Raw genomic sequence first — 20666 nt, forward strand, 5'->3', positions numbered from 1 at the left:
TGGTTTTGATCGGTTTCTAAACCAATTTCAATCCTGGTCATAGAAGCCTGGTGTGTCCACAGAGGGTCCAGTTCTGGTCCTGGAGTGTCCATGTGTCCGCACAGTGTCCAGTCGTGGTCCTGGAGGGTCTGTGTCTGCACAGTGTCCAGTTCTGGTCCTGGAGGGTCAGTGTGTGTCCACAGTGTCCAGTTCTGACCCTGGAAGGTCAGTGTTTCTGCACAGTGTCCAGTCCTGGTCTTGGAGGGTCTGTGTCTGCACAGTGTCCAGTTCTGGTCCTGCACAGCTGTGTGTCTGCAAGTTTTTTATACTAGGTTTCTATAAAGCAACAGCATCTGAAGAGCTGGATCAGCTTTGCAACACTCAACCAGCAGCCCACTGAAGCTCAGCAGGTGTGAGTCTGGCCAGTGCCTGGAAGGGAGACTTCCTGGGAAAGCAAATGTTACTGCTGGAAGAGAGTGGGGCCGTGTAGGGGGTCTGCAGTCTGTGTGGGTCCTTATGCCTTACTATAATGGCGGGGACGCTATAAAAAGAAGATGTCCTTCAGATCCTTTAATAACAATAATGATAACACCTTTGGGGGTGTTAATCCCAGTGTCCTGGCCAAATTCCCCCTGGCCTTCCCCACTCATGGCCTCCTAATAATCCTCATCTATGATTTGGCTTAATTACTCTGCTCTCCTCCGCACTGGTAGCTGATGTTTGGTGAGCATAGTGGCGTACTTCCAGTACACCATCCAGATAGGTTCTACATATTAGTGGTGGTGGAGAGCAGTCTCCATTACCTGTAAAATGGTATGAATGGTCTGATCACCCATGACATACTGTAAGACATTCTAGAGCAGGAATTTTCTGCACAGGTGCTGGTTAGACTTAGTCCAGTAAGTCTTACAGTTCACCCTAAATCACCTGTTTTTTAAATTAAGAAAACCTTTTTTAATTCAGAATTTATTGATCAATTCAGCAAGCAATTTATTATTAAGCTTAAGGGAACTGTGGTCCTAGAGGGTTGAAGAATTACCAGCTTTTTGTCCTAAATTAATTTTAAATTAATTCTTTAATTTGGCAAATTACCAGTTTAAGTAATCACAGCTAAATTATTCTGGCTCTTTAGAAACTTGACGGCCTAGTGGTTAGCTGTAAATCTGCAGAAACGAGACTCCGGGAACAAGGTTGGAGACCACAGTTTCAGAAAATGCGTCCTAGTTACCCTAGTAGCATATGCCCCCTAGTGGTCTTTTTTCATTCTTGCACGTTGCAAAGCTCATCAAACAAATACGCGTCCTTACAAAGATGGCCGCTGCCGCCCTGCCAACGCCGGCGACTGCTTTATACGTCAGAGGACGTATCTCGTTAATGTCAGTTCCTTTAATTACGTTCGCTCCATACGGAAGAATACGTCATCTTAAAGGCAAGCCGTGTGAGTTGGAAGTCTTCAACCAAATCTCTTTTTGGATAAGCAAAGTGAGTAACCTATTGCGTTGTTTTATTTAAATGAACACTCGTTCTGTGTGTATTTGCCATATATTTGATGCGTTTTAATTCCCAAGCAGTTCGAATGGACTGTAATGGCTGTACAGCTTTTGAATGAAATGTGGGGTACAGAATTGAATTGAACTTGGTTTATAGGTAAATGGTTTCTGTACAGTAATTCCAAGACAGATTGATACAAAACGGTTGCAATGTTAAACCCTTTTCACATGACGCGCCTCTTTGTCTACCTTTTCCTCCGGATAATTTACAAACAGAGCCAAGCTGACGTTATGACTTTAGTAGTTGGCGAAGGCTGGGTCTGGCAAACTTTTAAGATTTCATTGACTAAGCTGAGTTTCTTCTCTTGCCTCAACACTGAAAAACCACAAACGCCCCAGAGATGCTTTGTACTGGATAATCGTGGGCAATATTTATTATTAGGTTGTTATAGGTTGTGAGATCGGCTTTAATGGGATCACAGTATTCTGATTCCATAGAACAGTAAAACGAGCTACATATTGAGCTACTGTATCAGTGCCGTATAGTAGCTGAGACATAATGAACAGATTCAACAGTGTTTCTTACGTCGCCTGCACATCCTTGAGAATTGTGCGGTGGACATTGAGGCTGTGTTTTTAAGTCTTGGAATCGTTGACGAGTAGGTGATGCATAAGTGCGTGAAGCGTGACACAGACTAATAGTCTCTTGACAGCAGCAGCCAGTGACAGCAGCACCAAGCCCCTTCCAGTTCCATGTGTGTCTTGGAACTCTGCATAAAACGGTGTATGCAACTCAAGCTTGAAGTTTAAGAGTTTTGATCTTCTCTCTGTGTTGTTTTTGAGATTCTGGAAAACGTGTTGTTTCAAATAGAAAATTCTGATTTTATAAGAATTTAAATGTATTGCAAAAGCAATTATTTTTAATAATGGTGACTAGTAATAGTAGTTAAATAGTTATCAACTGTTTATTGTTAGTTATTATTTATAGTAATCAACCAGTAATAGCAATCATTTTTAGTTTATTTTTTAATGAATGTCCAGTGTTTTATTTTTAGCAGGGCTTGTGTCCATACAGACTTACAGCAGCCATGGGCCTGATGACACAAGGGATCTGCAGAGTCACTTACATGTGCTGTCTATAACTGGGAAAGCAGGCATATATAGAGGGAAAATAAGACTTTAGTCTGTGCGACTTGTCCATATTGCCTTCTTTAATGCTATTTTAAATGATTAATGTGGGGATTTAACTTGAAGTTTCTTGTTCCTGGTTTTGAGAACATTTTTATCGATAAGCTCAAATGGTCATTTAAAAAAAAAAACATAAGCCAGAGAAGAGAGTTGTAATTTTGGGGTACACACACACCCATCCGATATTGTAGGGACCCACATGGAGAACTTACATGTAGGCTAAAATCTGAATGTAACCAAAGATTCAGATTTATGTACCCGTGTTTGAACATTGATTTGCATAGACACCAGTGCCTGAATATAATTAAATATCTATCAGAGCTGTGGATCTTGTTATTTTTGTGTGGTGGGAGCATTGAATTGACATGAGGTCTGTTATTTTGTTATTTCCAGTCTGTGCCAGCAAAACGCCCAATATCATGAGCTCTGAATTAGCTCCCCAGTAATGGTAGAGACCAGTAGCCGGGCTGTGTCTTCCTATGGCCATGTTAATTAACTGCACCCACAATCCCACAAGATATTATCTATAATGTGCATCTATCCTTACATTTTCTAACAGATGCTTCCAATTCTTGGAAGATGCTTCAAAATAAAATAGAGCTCCTTATTGAGCTTTGCATTGAGTCACCCACCTGTCTTGAACTTTGATCTGCCATAACTGGGATTAGGAAATAGCTGTGCCATCTGTAGCTGCATTGACATTTTTGTGGGGTTCGTTGTCAATTTATCTAGTCTCACTGTTACTTATCTAATTACTGGTTTGTGTTGGGAAGGTACGTGTAGATAAATTGGGGGAAATGCTGTTTTTTATTGGCTCAAAGTTATATATCTGTATTGATGTTCTTTACTTGTAGGAGCTCATCCAACAAATTCCATGCAACTGGTTGTTATGGCAATAAAGTATTGAACTTGCATTTGCAGAGTCTTGGGATCTATGCAGTTAATTCTGAGAGGCCTGAGGTGTTAACCTGATATGTAATAACCTGTATATTCTCTCTTTATTTCTTGTCGTAGGAAGCCTGTATCTTCAATAATGTCGTGGATTAGGGAGGGGGAGCTGACACTGATACAGAGGTTTTCTGCAAATATCTTGAAGGTATGTCTCTTATCTGTAGACCACAATGGTAAAAGATCACTTTTCACCAAAACAGAGGAGAGCTAAAAAAAAACATGAATTGGACTGTGACTACACTTAGTTATTTTACATCAGTTTTGAATTAAGTGTGGCTTTTTGATCTTTAGACCTAAAGAAGAGGATTCAGAGATCTGAAACATTCTTTGTTTTGTTCAGCTATATGATGAATTTGTAGTGCATTGTATCCAGTAACCCCTTGTTATTAGATCCTTGTAAAAATGTAATTGATTCTATGTACTGAGACATTATCCTGATCAGATCTTAAAGAGTAGGAGATGAAGCCCAAGTTGACATGAGAGTTTTCTAAAGATACGTAATTGAAGACCGGAATGGGAGAGTTAATGGAATTGCTAGTCTTTTACAAGCAAAATAAGCTTGATCGTATACAATCAATGAGGTGTACGTCTGAATACCGGTTGTGATACCTGTGAGGTAACACTGTTTGATCTGCGCGCCCGCCTTACAAAGCATTTCTGTCTTGGAAGGGTATTTTATGGTTTCACTTAATGACGATTTGAATCAGGCTAGAAAAGTTCGTGGTAGTGTTCAGTTTTTCATTTCTGTTGAAATTTTTCACCTGACAGCTATAAATCATCTAGCTGCACACCTATGTCATCTGAAATCCCGGGGGCCTGATTTAAATAGCTGCTAAACGCATTATCCTAAAACTTTCTAAATGAACAGAATCTGATTCGTCTCCCAGTGTTGTGTGGTCGTTTTATTGTAGAGTGTAGCTTTTAATGATCAAAAGTAAAAATCGTCCAGGGGGCCATATCAAGGCATAAGGGGTGCAGAGCAAAAGAGTACCCAATAAATCCCCCTCCTTTTCTTTCCCAGGGTCGTGACCTGGGGGAGTTCTGCTAACCCTTCCCATCATTCACCTGGGCACACACTCCTCCCACCTTTCGGGGGGGAATAGGCAGGAAAGCGCAGCTCAGGCCTGGCACAAAGCATTGTCTGACTCTGTTTAGCAGGGTGAGATGGGGCACGTGTGTTCCAGAGATCAGAAAATTCAGTTTAACAGTCCTATGGTGGCTGCATTGCTTGAGATCTTTAGGTGAACTTTGGTAAAGGCACCTGTGGGTAGCACTGCACTGAGAGAGGGGTTAATACAGACACTGACTGAACACTGTGATACTTTCCTTGAGATCTGTAGGTAAACTTTGGTGCAGAGCTCCTGTCAATAGCTGCCACTCATTGAGGACAGGCAGTGAAGGTTGATGACCAAATGAAAAAACAGCTGCTTGTTTTTTGAAAAAGCTGTTTCAGGATTTCTAAGGTGTGTTTACCCCCCAGGATGGGGTAATTAATAACACCACCAAAAAGGACTGTTTTAAATGTGTAAAAGTTTTAAATATAGGTGCCAGTGCAAGGAAAGGTAGATGGCAAACATCCAAAGGATAAAAAAATGCATTAAGTATTCCGTGTGATGTTTTTCAGCAGTTTGAATTTAAACATGATGTAAACACTTTGGCACACAGGAAATAAGAATGTTTTTGTAACCTAGAAGAACTAATAGTAATAATGTGATGTATCTGAAAAATGGAGTTGTCTGTTTACAAATGAGAGTACAGGAACATCCAATTTTCCAACAAGGATCTTGAAGTCCTTTACCTGAGCAGAGGATTCTGGGTAACAGGCGAGCATTCTGAAATGTGTCAGATTTTGATTGGTTGCTGAGAAATACCCACTTGCTGCATTAGTAGTTTTTACTTTGGCTGATGCTTTTGTCCAAGATGAATTACAAAAACATGGGGTACTAATAAAAATACACAGTACAAATGCGTATATAAATATAAGTTAGCAATGTAGGAAAAGCAGTATTCTAACACAGGAACTTCACATAATTTGAAATAATGATGCCCAGAGAACTTGACTCAGTATTCCCCTCTGTTCAATATTCAGCACCATGCATCCTCCTGCTTAGAAAACCAGTGGTTTTTAATATTTTAGTGGCTGCTTTAGAGTAAGATGGAAAGTTTTTAACATGATACATTTCGTTTTTCCCACAGGTCACAAGATAGCAGATGAAGCTAAACCCGTGATATTTTTAGAAAAATCCAAAGAGAATAGCGAAGTTACTTAACTTATCATACGGCACACGTCTGATGTGATTTGGCCAGGAAAGCAGCAGCGTATTTTATTTTTTTACTTCCTCCAAAGGCACTGGAGCAGAACATATTCTGTTTGTGCTTTTATTACATGGACACACAAGAATTCTAATTATTTGCACACAGGAGCAGAGTGGTGAAAATGTAATTGGGGACGTTTATTAAGACTCCAGGGAGGCTGAAGGCGTTGTCCAGCTTGCTATGTTCTTCGGTGAGGTGATTGTTGAGGAGACAGGAGGGAAGAGGCAGTGGCACCACCCTCAGAATAAGATACTTCACTCACTGGTCTAAACTACATGTCCAACCCTAGCACTTTGTGGGTTTAATGACTCAGAGCTTTTATGGCCGATTATGAAACTTTATTGAGACCAAAAATAAAGAAAAGCCTAGAAGTAAAAGAAGACTATCGGACACGGTGCAAGCCTGTGTTCCCTCCTCAATCGTCCACACCACACCTTCCCCCAGGTCAATCAAATAAAACTGCTCTCGCACTACACCAATTACCACAGTAACAATAACCCGAAATAAGAACACAAAATACAGAACACTGAATATCTTAACACAAATTAAATATGTCTCACAAACAAATGGCACAGGGTAGCCATTCTGAGGGTATAAAGAGCAGTAGGCCTGGAAAGGCGGGACTGGGGTGAGAGTTCAACAGGTTTTTGTTGGACTTTCATTGCTGTATTTTGTTCCTGAATCCCAAATGACGTTTGTGCTCTGGGGCCCCGCCGCGCGCACTCGCGTTTGGCGCGCTCTGGTTTGTGTGTGGGTCCGTGTGCTCTCCGACTGGCTCACGGATTCGCGTGCTGTTCAACGCTTGTGCTGCAGGCCGGCCCGATGCCCAAACACATCGCCTTCATAATGGACGGCAACCGCCGCTACGCCCGCAAACAGCACGTGGAGAGGCAGGAGGGCCACACGCAGGGCTTCAACAAGCTGGCGGAGGTGAGGCCTTGCGCGCGTCTGGACGCGGTACAGGAGGCCCGGGCCCCTCTGGGCTCATTCCCCTTCACCCCCGTTTCTCCGTTTCCCCTCTTCCGCAGTTGCCATTGTGAATTCTCTCTTCTTTGGAAGACCAACTAGGACACACACATTCGAAGGCGCGCTGTAGACTGTGACATGCTGGATTACCTACTCCCAGAGTTCAGACGCCCCCAGATTGTTTTGACAGTCAGCACAGCCTGTGTCTCACTTCTCAGGGTTTCTCTTTTTCCCTGGGTTGGCTCCTGATCTGCCTGTTTACTTTCAGTCTGCTCATTTACATTGTACAAATGAAACTTGGACATGTGGGTCTTTACCACTTGCATGCTGTGAGCTCTGATTGAGATCTGTTATGCTGGCATCTCAAGTATCTGATGACAGCCACTGTAATGTATTTGCTTGCTCCTATTGCTAGTCCCTGAATTCTGTAATCCAGAAAATGTTCTAGGTCTCTTTATAAGCACCTTATGACCCATGGAGAAGGGGTCAATCAGTCTAATTAAAAGGGGGAACTGTCCTGTCAAATGTCTTGGCATTATAAGTGTGATCAGAGCATTTCTTATAATGCCATGCTTGTGGTCTCAAAAACCAATCCTGTCAGCGTGGAGCTTCCAGAGCCACTAAAACCACATTGTGTCATCTGCGGACACATTAAGACATATTATAAACTTGGGTATTATGGAAAAATTTGGAAATGTTTTAGAGAATGCAATTGTTATACAGTGACAAAATTCAGTCTGGACTGCAGTTTGGATCCATCCATCCGTTTTCTAGCCACGTTATCCAATTCAGGGTCACATGGGAGCCAGAGCCTCTCCCAGCACTCAGTGGGCATAAGACAATAGACAACCTGCCAGTCCATCACGTGGCAGACAGACACAAACACGCACACACTCACACCAGGGCCAGTTTTCCAGAGCTCCGGGAGGAAACCCACATGAACAAGGGAAGAACTTACAAGCTCCATGCTGACAGCAGCCCAGGAATTGAACCCAGGGCCACAGGGCTGTGAGTCAGCAATGATAACCACTATGCCACCATGCTGTCCCAGTTTGGATCCATTTATCTTTTTTGCTTTGCACTTAATGCCCCCTTTAAGCCTCTGTTGCACATCTCGCATCCTTCTCCCAGCTGTAAGGCTGTCTGCAGCTCAACAAGTTGTTTTATGTCCAGCGTAGAGTGTAGGATCTCATCCAGCTGTGTCTTGATAGAACCCTGGTTATCGGCTCCAACAACATGGCCTGGTAGCCTGGTAGCTTGTTGCACACTCCCACAACTCTCTGTGTAAAGATCTGCCTCCTGTTTCTGTTTTAAAGGCACTTCCACCTTGTTTCCACTTGCTCCCTGTTGTTTATGTCTCACTGTTCAATTACCCAGTTCAGTACCTTCCGACTCTGACTGGGATTGTGCGATTCCTCTCTCTACTGATAGACGCTGCGCTGGTGTTTAAATCTGGAGATCCAGGAGGTGACTGTCTACGCTTTCAGTATCGAGAACTTCAAGCGCTCCAAGCAGGAGGTGGAAGGGCTGATGGAGCTGGCACGGCAGAAGTTCAGCAGGCTGCTGGAGGAACAGTAAGGGAGCCCAGTAATTCTGTCGCCCACAGTTCAGGTCTTAGGGGTTGGGCTCTTTCGGTTTCCAAAATCTGTCTGGTCATAGCAGAATCCAGTAATTTTGCCCGAAAGCAGAGCTGCAGAAATGGCGCATCTTTTTTTTGACACTAATGCACTGGCATGGTGACTGAAGTCACAGACAACACCTGAATGGGTTCTAACTATTATTTTAAAGCTTCTTACAGAGCTGAAGACCTCTGGACCCTAAGAGTGGCAGAGTACTGGGTTTTTTGTTTCAGCTCTAAACTTAATTGTTGATCCTGTATAATCACATTGTTGTGTAAGAAGTTATATCACTTGTTTTGGGGGGTTAATGAGTTGTTAGTCAACATTGTGCAATATGTATATAGAAATGCATCCTGCTTCCACCAGAGGCTTTGCAGTCTTGGAGTAATGACTGTAACGTCAGTCGGTTTGGAATTACCCATGCCTCTCAATTTATATGGTGAAGATCGGATCATCAGGGACAAGGTGATTTGTTTTATTTTATTTAAAACAAAAGCCGAAGAGCAGAAATTAAGCAGCATCTTGCAGGGAGAGAACATGGAAGAAACCGATAGATCTTTCAGGAAAGAAGGCAAAAGAATTTCTTTAAATAACCATATTTTGTGTGTCTAAGGTCAAATCATTTGTTCAAGTTACGTTTTCACATGATTCCGTGGTTAGAATAACTTGACAGCAAAAAAGGAAAATCAGTTCATGGATTCTTCAGAATTAGTCATTTTTCACCTTCTAGTAAATCATTTTCCATATAATCAGTCTTTTCCTTCTTTCCCACTTTCCTCCCCAGGGAGAAACTGGAGAAACATGGGGTCTGTATCCGGGTGCTGGGAGACTTGGCTCTGCTCCCTCAGGACCTCCAAGAGCTCATCGCCCAGGCTGTGGTGGCGACCAAGAACCACAACAAGTGAGCAGAGTCTCGCGACTGATTCACCGATTGGACCGGCCTGTCTCGCGACTGTGTGCTGAGAGTCGCAGACTAGATGATAAGATCACTTTATTGGCCATATACAATTTCTTGTATTAGGAATTTGTCTTTTTACAAACCCCAACTTGCTCTCCATGAGACACACAGACAGGGAGAGGTGCCTGGGGTCAGAGCGCAGGGTCATCCATTTATACAGCTCCCCTGGAGCAGCTGGGATTAAGGATCTTGCACACAGAGCCAGTGCACCGCGACTGGGTCAGTCCATCTCCCTACTGAAGGTCAGAGACTGGGCCAGTGTGTCTCGCTGCTGAAGGTCGCAGATTGGACCCGTTTGTCTCCCTACAGTTCCCACTGTCACTGCTCCCTCTGTTTTCACAAGAATTGAGTCAAGGCTTCTTGAACCCCGATTCTTCCATCCTGTTGTATTTTTGGACAATTGTTTCAGAAGTTAAAGCAATTTAGAAGACTTAATAAGCACGTTATTGGTTGGTCGTTGGTTACTGGTTGGTTTTGGTTAACCCAACAGTATGACTGAGTTATTGTGAGAGATTTCCAAAAGACACCCGAGTCACAAGCACTGTGGTGGAAAGATCTTGGACAGAAGAGTATTGTTGGTTAGACATGTAATTGGATTACATGAGCACTAGGCTTTTTCAAAATGCTTTAAGGTTATATAGTGTTTTTCTTTGTCCATTGTTTTATTATTAGTTTGCATTTTACTTCGGTATTTTTCATACTTGGCAGTGTTGTTTCATTTCGGAAGAGGTATGTCATGCACGGTGTGCGTCATTAGCTTGCGTATCTTGTGCGATGTGTAAACGGTTACAGTGTATATAGTATATTGAACTGTGACACACAGCTACACGGTTCTACTGAGGAGTTCAGGTCATGCCTGGGATTGCTGAGTGCTGTGTGGTGTGGGGTTGAAGGAGGTGGTGTTGGGAGAAGCTGAGGAAATGAAAAAGAGGTAAATGAAAAACCTTTGTTTTGTAGCAGCAGCAGTTATCTGTTATAGGCAGATTTTGGAAAACAGGCACACAAAACACAGCCCTAAGGTAAAATAACCAGGGCTTTTTATTTATATGCAAAGCTAATGAATTCCAAACAAAGAAAAACTCTCTCAGGGAGCTAACTACATTTCTTTTTTTTTTGTCCGCTCTGTAAAGAGCTGAGCAGCTAAGCTGCTTACTGGTAGCAAAACCCCAAAACAATTTCCAAAATGGTTGCTTCCTCACTCGCTCCCTTCTCTTTCTGATGCATCTGTGAGATTCAGCTTTTCTCTTAGACAGCAGAGGCTGATGATGAGCAGAGGCTGGTAGCCTCCTCTTCCTGGTTTTTGCTGACACCTGACCAATTGTCTTTCTCAAATTGTGCATGTGACTAAGGACAGCGGGTCATTCCCCATTGCTCTCTGGGAAATGCAGTCCACACCAGAACCTCCATCTTGTCTCTATCTTCTACCTCTTACAACCTGTAGAGACTGTTCATTTTATTTTTCTGGTGTGGTCCACAGCCAGTTGACCCCTTTTTTATCATTTTGTCTTGTGTGCATGTTATAGTACTTCTAGCTTTTGGAATTGGACGAGACAAGGGAAGGAAATAAGTTCTGTTTAAGAATTGGCCAGTCGTGGGGAACCCTGTCAAAGGCCTTTTAGAGATCTTTTGAGTTCTGTCAGATGCAATATACATCCATTCTTTTTTGGGGTTCTTCAAAAACAAGGGAAAAAATGATTGAGCAAGCTCTGTGGGACTCCTATTCACTGTCCCCATTAACGGCGTCCCTGCTGTTGATGTTGGTGATGGGCGCGCTCCTCCTCCTGTAAGCACCAGCCCTCCGGCAAGCTGGTCGGCTCTTCCTCGCTCTCCCCTTGCAGTACCAGGAATGATTCCTGTGTGCCGAGACCCATGCATTATACTGCATCTATCTATCCATTTTCCAACCTTGTTATCCTATTCTAGGTCACGAGGGCCAGAGCCTATCCCGGCAAGCAAAGGGACTAAGGCAGGCTACACTCTGGGCGGGACACCAGTCTATCACAGGGTCTATACAGACACACACTCACATCAGGGCCAGTTTTTCCAGAAGCCAGTTTACCTACCAGTAGGAAGAACATAAAAACTCCACAGAGACAGCACCCCGGAAATTGAACCCTGGGTCCTAGAGTTGTGAGCCAGCAATGCTAAACACCACTGTGCTGCCCTGCATAATACTCAGTTATTTAAAATGTTGTGGACTGCTTTCTCTTCATTTGGAGCACACAGAGCTGCCTTCACAGATGAGCGCTTTTGCAGACCCACAATACTGCTGGGGGTGGATGCAGATTTTTGTAAAAAACATTCCAAGCACAACACAGTATCAGGAATTTCATATATAAAGGGTAACAGCCAAGCCTGTGCCCTTTTCAAGTTGTTGCTCTGAGCAAAATACTGCGTGTCCTTTCAATATAAGGGGTTTGTATTAAATCACTCATTTAAAACCAGTTAAACAAGCCATGTATCTCAGTGCAGCATTTAACATTTTGCAAGAATTCTAATCTGTTAAACCTGTAATATAGCCACTAGGCAAAATAATAAATGTAATTGGAATAATTGAGCATTGCCTTACATTGCCTTACATTACAGCCAGTGTTTCAAAAGGTGGCAAAGATATGGGTCTTTCAGATACAAATAGATTCAGAGCGCTTTTAGTTTTAGGATGGAAACTGCTTTATACAGAAAAGATAAATGCCTACTAATGCAAAACATATCACTTTAAATGGACTTCATAAAGCAGTTTTTTTTGCCATGGAAGTTTGTGTTTTTCTTAGCCAAAAAACCATTGTGAGCAGAGCAAACCTACTTCAGTCACAGCCGCTGTCGGACGTGTTATTACGGCAGCCTCTTGTCTGCCTTATCACACATCTTCCTGCAGTCCTGTGTCTCTGGAGTCCAATAGGAGGGACCATTGTGATTTCTTCGCCAGGTACAGCCGTGGACGGCAGTCCTGGCACCCTGCTACTGAAACAGCTATTCTGTGATCTGTGAAGAGCATTGTTGCTTAAACATATAATTGGACTATCTGAACTCTGGATATAATCGTCATCATTACTATTTCTTTTCCACTAACATTAATGGCTGGTAAGGTGCTGTGATAGATAAACTGGTTTCCAACATGAGGTGCCAGTACTTACCTTTAACTTTTCATTTTTTTGCCCCTCCTGCTCTCCCAGGTGTTTTCTGAATGTGTGTTTCGCCTACACCTCCAGACACGAGATCAGCTCTGCGGTGAAAGACATGGCGTGGGGTGTGGAGCAGGGGCTCATCAGATCGAGGTGAGAGCATCCGGTCTTTTCACTGCTCTGCAGTCTCCTGCATCCTGGATTTTACACCGAGAGAACCAGATAATACTTTCACAAACTCTTTTCAAAACCATGCTTTATCGCTGTGTAGTGTTAACATTTGGGTTAGAGATCAGGTTAGATTTCGGTGTGTGGTTTACTTGCTGGTTAGTGATACTGCTTCACGGATCTTGGGCACAGATATAAAATATATCAGAACCTGGGTCAGGTTCAGGACTGGTGACCCATCCAGGGTGAGTGTGTGTTGGTATGTGAGAGTCCTGCGATGGGCTGGTGTCCTGTCCAGGGTGTGTGTGTGGGTGCCCTGTGATGGGCTAGTGTCCAGGGTGTGTGTGGGGGTGTCCTGTGTCTGCCTGGTTAGGAATTGGCTCCTCACAAACCTTAAGGATGAGAACTGAAATTGGGTGGACTAGTGGCAGGTGTGGTTTTGTTTTGTGAACCATTTCCTTTACAAACAAACACTACACTTGACTGATTGCAACATGGCTGTTGCAAAATTTCAATGAAATTACCATCCATCCTGTACATAAAAAGTGTTCTCAGTAGTTCTACGAACTCAGCATTTAATATTTATTTCGGGTCAGATGGCAATCCAATATTTGTGGATCAAAAAAGGTGAAATGCTAAGGACAGCATTTTGAACCAAAAAGCTTTTATTGTTAAAGGTGAACTGGGGGCACAATTTTATAAGATGTCATAAATAAATTACTTGACATTATAATTTTTTTAAATAAATTTTGAATTAAGCACAAAATCTTGAAAGTACTATATGACTGCCATTGTTGTCACAAACTGCTTTTCACTGGCGAGAGCGACAATTTGCGCAGATTGCGCCATGCCCTTCCTGCTCACCAGTCCCTGCAATGAGTAATGTCATGTGATGAAAGAACGAATAAGTACAGGTTGTCCAGCAGACGTTTCACCACAGAAATGTTCCAATGTGATCTGCATGCAGAGTAAACAAGTAAGTAGTATTTGTCTGCAAAAGCCTCTTGAAGTCAAAAGCAATATTTCTATTGGATTAAAAGAGATGTATCCACAAGCTGCTTTTTACAGTGTCACAGGTTTCACCTCTCCGGAAGATTGGTTGCCTCTTTCTGAATAACAGAATATGGTGCTGCACAGACCTGGATTTTTGGTCTATTTTGTGGTGTAAATTGGACGTTTTACTGTGTACATTTTACTTTCATTGTGCTTTGAAATGCTCTCATTAATGCTGACTCTTTCGAACCCCAAAATATAAGAACAGCTTTGCAGTTCCCCTTCAAAAGCATTTTGGGCTGCATTTGCAATTTGTAATTGTACATCCTTGTCACGGCGATGAATCCTATGTGGCTTTAGGCGTTAGTTTGATTTGTTTTTGGATTGAATAATCCAGATGGGACTTTGATGTGGACTTCAAGTTGAATTGAAGGGATTCAATTGAGATATTCAGTTCATTCACTTTGGGGAAAAATATAATGAGTTGGATTCTGTGAAAGCCCTTTATGTAATGCACTGAGATTGAGTGGAGAACCTTACCGATGTTTGCCAATTAAGAACAAGCAGTAAAGCTGGGATAGTGCTTAAATGCTAGTTCTGCTTGTACAATTTCTTGCTGTACCTTGAAGTGGAACCATGAGATTGAAAGCTATAGTTCTAATATTCGACTTCTTCAGATTGCTTGTGTGAGCTTTTCACTTGTGCTGAACCTTTCATTAAGTATGGAAGAACAATGTTTTTCACCTTAATAGTGCAAGGATACATGTGGACCTTCGCTGGACTTGCTTTAATTGTTTTCTGCAGTAAAGACTTGCTTATTGTGTAACTTGTAACTTAACTTTAGGTGAATTGCTATCCCTTTTTGTTAACTTTCTGCAGTGTTTTAAGATTCACACTGTTAATTTGTCCACTTCAGTAAATATTTTGGGTAAAAGGTGAATTACTTTTTAAGAGAACACCTGTGCATAGGCTCCGTTAAGGGTCTGCAATAATAAAGGAAGTGAAAATCTAAATTAAATGCTGCAGGGATTTTTTTTTACTTTTGAGGCAGATGGAGGAGTAAAACGGAGTGTTTGTTTCATTGCAGTGATGTGTCAGAGTCGCTGCTGGGCAAGTGTCTGTACACCAGTAACTCCCCTGACCCCGACCTGCTCATCAGGACGTCTGGAGAGGTGCGGCTGAGCGACTTCCTCCTGTGGCAGGTAGGGAGGCTCCCCATGTGTTGTCCCCGCTGGGGTTGGCGTTGCTTCCGGAACCGGACCACCTTCAGCAGGTCAGCTCTGGCTGCAGCCTGGCTCCGGGGCCGGTCGGGAACTCGGGCTTCAGGACTGGTCGGGAACTCCAGCTCCTGGTTGCCCTGCTCCCAGCTCCAGAACTGCTCCGACTCCAGCCTGAGCCTCATTATAAGTGCTTTGAAAAAAATGATCAGCTATTTGGCGGTTTCCAATTATAGCATGTGATTTAAATAAACTGGCAGTTAAAGTTTTGGACTTTTAGGTAGAAACAAGTTTTGGACTTTTATGTAGAATGTACAGGTTTTCACCATGAGAGCTGTGTTTTAAGTGTGTAAATGTTTTGGAAAAAAGAATCTCTGAGTATTGCTAAGTGAGTTAAAACCAGTAGAATGTACGTATTGTTCTGCAGTCTGCACAGATGGCTTATGTTTCTGTGATGTCAGCTAGAACGTTTGATCACTTGGTCAAACCTTGTAGCTACTTTGTGTAGGCTAATAAGCTACACTGGTGTTGGGATCAGCAGGGGGCGCTCACCTTGCTCTCTCTGTGGGTCCTAATGCCCTAGCGTAGTGATGAGGACACTGTACTGTAAAAAAGGCTCCATTCTTTAGATGAGACCTAAACCTGAGGTCTGTGGTCAGGGTAGGTGTGTTAACCCCAGTGTTCTTGCCAGATCTCCCCTGGCCTTTAGAAGTCATTACCTCCTAGATATCCTCATCTATGACTGGCTTCATTACTCTGTTGTCAGAAAGATAAACCCACCACACAGGGGATTGCACATAGGAAGCGTTTCCCCAACTGGTGGTGATGAAATAATAATGAAAAATGGTTCAAGAGTAGTGGATCAGGTTTTCTAAAATAAAACAAAATTGCAATTATGAATTATATGCCTAACATAAACTACAATTAAAAAATAGACATGGCATCCATTGTGGGATTAATTACAAAAGAGAACAAAGACCTAAAAGGTATAACCAGTGTTATATGTTTGAGCTCTGCAATGATAATATAGCAGTATGTGCATTTGAAGTATGGTATACAGTATAACCGATAGTGCTGATAGAGAATAACAGCATTCCTTTCACCATGAAAACAGCAATAATTAGGCCTGCATGCACTGGAACATCCATACACGGAAACTCATTGAAAAGAATCAGTACTAGTAACATATTAAAAGTGTTACAAACAATACCGTGTAGTAAACAATAAATGTATGACAAACTAAACCATCGTGCATCTAAGACACAGTCTCTAAAATACTTTATGATAAATAGTCAATAGAGAGAAACTGACCATTTTAGCCAGCAGGCATATCACCCTGCAGCTCACAACTGGCAACCCACTGAAGGCAAGCAGGTGTGAGCCTGGTCAGTACCTGGATGGGAGACCTCCTGGGAAAAGTTAAGAGGTCTTAGTGGGGCCAGCAGGGGGCGCTCACCCTGCGGTCTATATGGCTCCTAATGCCCCAGTATAGTGACGGGGACACTGTATTGTAAAAAGGTGCTGTCCCTCAGTTGAAACGTAAAACCGAGGTCCTGCCTCTCTGTGGTCATTAAAAATCCCAGGGTGTTTTCCGAAAAGAGTAGGGGAGTTACCCCTGCATCCTGGCCAAATTTCCCTTTGGCTTTTACCAGTCCAGTCCTAATAATCCCCAAATATGAACTGCTCTCCTCCCCACTGAGAGCTGATGTGTGGTGAGTGTACTGGTGCACTCTGGCTGCTGTCACATCATCCAGGTGGGGCTACACACTGGTGTTGGTGGAGGGGTCCCCATTACCTGTAAAGCGCTTTGAGTGGAGTGTCCAGAAAAGGGCAATATAAGTCTAAGCAATTCATTAATTTCAAATGCATTCACAGTATGAATGCGAGGGGCTGGAACTTTATCTACAGATAAGCATACAATCTTTCCGACATCTCTTCTGAAGTCTGTCACTTATATGTTAAATACCTCGGTTAGATCACAATGGGTGCGACTCTTCTGTGGCAGACGGGTCCAGTCATGATGGGTGACATGTTGACTTGATTGTTTTGTGATTGTTGTGTAAACTTGCGTGTTATGTTGCAGCAACCATTTGATTAGCTGCAGTGATAACATGGAGACTTTAGCCAGAAGTAGCCATTCCCCGGAAGGACCCTACAGTTGTGTTGTCTTACAGTCCTCTCAGTTTACTTTATTGTTCCAGATGGGGAATTTGCTTTGCAGGCAGGTAAAGATATAACACATTACACAAGACATTTAACACAAAATATACATTTAACAGATTTAACAGTATTGTAGGAAAGAAAATATTAGAGATAAAGGTTCTGGAGCTTCAGTGCAGTTCGGTTCCAGGCTCCGGGCTCCGGAGTTCAGCTGGCAAAAACTGTCCGGCTCTGGTCCCTGAGCAGCTCAGGAGCCAGACCTCTACCAGATCTACTTTTCTTTTAATTTAACCAGATTGAAGATCCAAATGTTCTGGAATCCTGCAAGAGGCCAGATAAGATATTGAGTTTGTGTAGCTAACTAGCAGTCGAATGATGAAGATGAGCAGTATATAATTTCTCTTGTTGTGTCCTAAATTGTCTCCCCAGACCTCGTATTCCTGCTTGGTGTTCCAGTCTGTGTTGTGGCCAGAATATTCATTCTGGAATCTCTGTGAAGCCATACTGCAGTACCAGCTGAGCTACTGTTCTCTGCAGGTACGATAATCTTCATCTTCATCCTTCGTCAGCCTCACTGGTCCTGTTTTTTCCCAGACCCAGATCAGAAGTGCCCGAAATACAAAACTGATTTGAAATCAATTAGCCTCAAAGCTCCAGAGCTTCAGTGCAACGTGTGATTAATAAATCAGAAGGGCAAGAGGGGTGCCCCAGGGCTCGAGCTGGGAACCAGCGGTTTAAATAAATTATCCATCCATACATTTTCTAACCTCTTCATCCAGTACAGGGTTGCAGGTGAGCCGGAGCCTATCCCGGCATACATCCATGGACACACACCAGGGCCAATTCCAGAGACTGCTACAATTTAGAAAGGGAAATTAAAAAAAACAGAAATTGCATAACTGACACAGAATGGAGCATGTGCAAACGCATATCGATACAACCTTGAGTTTGTGAAGTGAGAGCTCTATGGGAAAATATCAACCGTATCTCCAAAGTAATTAGCAAGTTTTAGATATTTACAAGTACATTCCTGATTAGTTTGCCATTATTTTTTTAAATTAAATGTTATGTTATATCGCTGTGCTGTTTTAAAGTTTAGGAGGAGCTGTAGATCCTACATCTGCATACAAAGCTAAAAAATATTGTGAACAAGTTTAGCCCAGCTGTGTATTGGTGTCTGCAGATTTTCATTCTAACTTAGTTACCAACCTCAATCCTGAGCCAGTTGATTGTGGGTTTAACAGTTTTGCTCTTGTGGTCAAGTACTGGGGCCTTAAGAGACCAGGCAAACCTGGCAGACAGGACAGGCCCTTCAGGTCGAGGGCTGAATACCCCTAGTATAGCCTTTCAACTGCAGCCTAAGGCTCGCGAATGTCTTGTTACATGTCAGCAGAACAAGGACTTACCCGGTTTCTGTCCAGGGAAGAGCAGTCAGATACGTTTTGTCTGACAGTGACAGGCAGAAAGAATTGGCCCTGCCGAGTCTTGAAAAGAGAAGACTACGAGGGGATCTGATTCACATATTCAAAATCCTCCAACACACTGATAAAGTCAACCGAGAGGATTTCTTCCAAATCAGCAGTGAAACATGAACCAGTGAGGCACAAGTGGAATTGTAAGTCTTAACTGAGAACAGCAGGCACTTCTTTACCCAAAGGGTGGTGGGAGTGTGGAACAAGCTGCCCAGCCATTTTGGCTTCTTTCAGTAAACAGCTGAGCGAGACCCTTGGATCAGTTAGCTCCCCACTGACGAGATGGGCTGAACGCCTCCCTGCTGTTCGTAACTGTTCTTCGGGTCTTGCGCTCTGTGTGCTTGTGGCTGTACCCGCCCGGCCCGGTCACTGAGGCCGGCTGTTGTCTCACGCCTCTGTCCCTGTTGCAGAAGGCCCGAGAGCATCACAGAGAGGAGCAGGCCCGGCAGCAGCTGGAAGCGGACCGGCGCTGCGTGTCCGACCTCCTGCAGCAGAACGGGTCGGGCAGAAGCCCGGATGCCCGGCAGAGGCAGGAGCTGCTGCAGAAGTACACGGTGGAGAGGGAGAGGAGGGTGCAGGGCTTCCTCGGGGCCTTGCAGCAGAGGCGGGACAGCTTCTACACCGTCTTGAGTGAGGCGCCTTTGGCGTCTGTGAGCGCCTAGCCCCGGCGGAGGGGGGGGGGGGAGGGGCCCCTTTTTTTAGTGACATGTAATTGGGAGAGGGTGGGGGGGGAGTCAGCTGGGACTACTAACACAATTTTATTTAAATTCTGTATATATGGAGACGAAGGAATTTTACCCCTATGGGGCGTCAAAGAATAAAAGGTCTTCCTGTGCTGACGTGATGAAGGAATTTCTGTCGCTGTGCTCCCTACAGTATGGGAACATATCCCTGTGCTGCTGTTCCACCAGTTTTCCGTTTGCTGCCCTCTGGCGGAGGGCTGTTTCTGCTCTGGGGGAAACGCCGTCCGCGGTGTCTGCGGCTGCTGTTCGATCATCATGTTGTGACCCCCCCAATAACAGCCAGGTGGAGACGGTGGCGTGTATGGATCAAGCCCCTCTCTTTTCTTTTTTGCAGCACTTTTGTCATTTTCAGCAGCGTTTTGGCCGAAATGCCATTTCAGATTTTGTATCTTTGGTTCACAAAATGTAATGTGGTCTTTACTGCAAAAAGCCCTTCATTCTCCATGGCTTCAGCCAGCATTCTAAGAGCACAGCAAAGGTCTTGTAAGTGTATTACGGTTTGGTTTTAAACCACAGCATCTAAAGAATTGAAAAGGCAGTGGGTCGTTGTCTTCCCACCTGTGAGGAGCGGTGTGTGTTCTGATGGAAGCTCTCAGACTGCCAGAGCTCCTGAGGGTTCGGAGAGCTCCTGTCTGCTCCAGATCTGCTGAACTGGTGTACCTGATCTTCCCAGGAGCACTGTTCTGGCCCTCCAGATGGGTGCCCCCCCCCTGTTAGGAGTGTTTGTTTTGAAGCAGACTTGTCCCTGACAGGTTTGCAACAACAGTGTGTTGTGAAAACAGCATTGTATATGTTCCTGATGTTTTCTTCATAATAGTGAAATCCATCCTCAACAACTAAGTATGGTCAAGAGGGAACGGTCAAAGCAGAAGAATGTTTTCGGTTTTGCTAAGCTTGGCTAGCTTGTCGCATGCAGACGCTCATCCCGGTTAAAACAAGTGACCGAATCCTACATTGTCGTCCTGACAACTAGCAATCTTTTTGCCTGGCTGGGGGCTGTGCAGTGTTTCCTGTTGGGCGGAACAGGTGAGGGAGTGACGCAGCCCAGAGCGCGAGGTTGGCGAGACCTTGGCCAAGCCTCCGAGCCCATGGGCCACGCAGCCCGGGTGAGCTTCGGAGCTCCGGCTCTGAAGGCCCAGCCCTCAGCCATGCTCTCCAGTCCAGAAGCGCAGCGTCCCTGCTGAGGGGCTGGGGCTTCAGGCTTCAAGTGGGCTTTAAGCTGCTTTGAGAGTGGAGGCTGATAGTCGGAAGGGTCCGTACCCATCCTGGGGTTTCAGTAGACTGTAGCAGTGGGGAGGCTTGACAAGGTCTTGTGGGACCTGTA

The 20666-nt window shown here is 43.9% G+C and overlaps 1 protein-coding gene across 1 annotated transcript; it reads left to right on the plus strand.

The window, feature by feature from the left end:
• The first annotated feature begins 1395 nt into the window (after positions 1 to 1395).
• Positions 1396 to 19275, plus strand: dhdds (dehydrodolichyl diphosphate synthase). The gene is made up of 9 exons (XM_088932981.1): positions 1396 to 1461; positions 3672 to 3753; positions 6738 to 6854; positions 8322 to 8464; positions 9294 to 9410; positions 12641 to 12742; positions 14838 to 14952; positions 17557 to 17664; positions 19010 to 19275. The coding sequence occupies exons 2-9, from the start codon at positions 3691 to 3693 to the stop codon at positions 19259 to 19261; spliced, it is 1017 nt and encodes a 338-aa protein (XP_088789107.1). The 5' UTR covers positions 1396 to 1461; positions 3672 to 3690; the 3' UTR covers positions 19262 to 19275.
• Positions 19276 to 20666: the final 1391 nt, after the last annotated feature.

Source organism: Atractosteus spatula, chromosome 14 (genome assembly GCF_055471065.1).
Source record: "Atractosteus spatula isolate fAtrSpa1 chromosome 14, fAtrSpa1.hap1, whole genome shotgun sequence".
NCBI lineage: Eukaryota > Metazoa > Chordata > Actinopteri > Semionotiformes > Lepisosteidae > Atractosteus > Atractosteus spatula.

Excerpts from the sequence above, each read along its gene's own strand:
- dhdds (XM_088932981.1), top strand. The coding sequence starts at position 3,691 with ATGTCGTGGATTAGGGAGGGGGAGCTGACACTGATACAGAGGTTTTCT. Across the intron at positions 8,465-9,293 it reads AGCAGGCTGCTGGAGGAACA|GGAGAAACTGGAGAAACATG; the intron begins GTAAGGGAGCCC and ends TTTCCTCCCCAG. Across the intron at positions 17,665-19,009 it reads TGAGCTACTGTTCTCTGCAG|AAGGCCCGAGAGCATCACAG; the intron begins GTACGATAATCT and ends TCCCTGTTGCAG.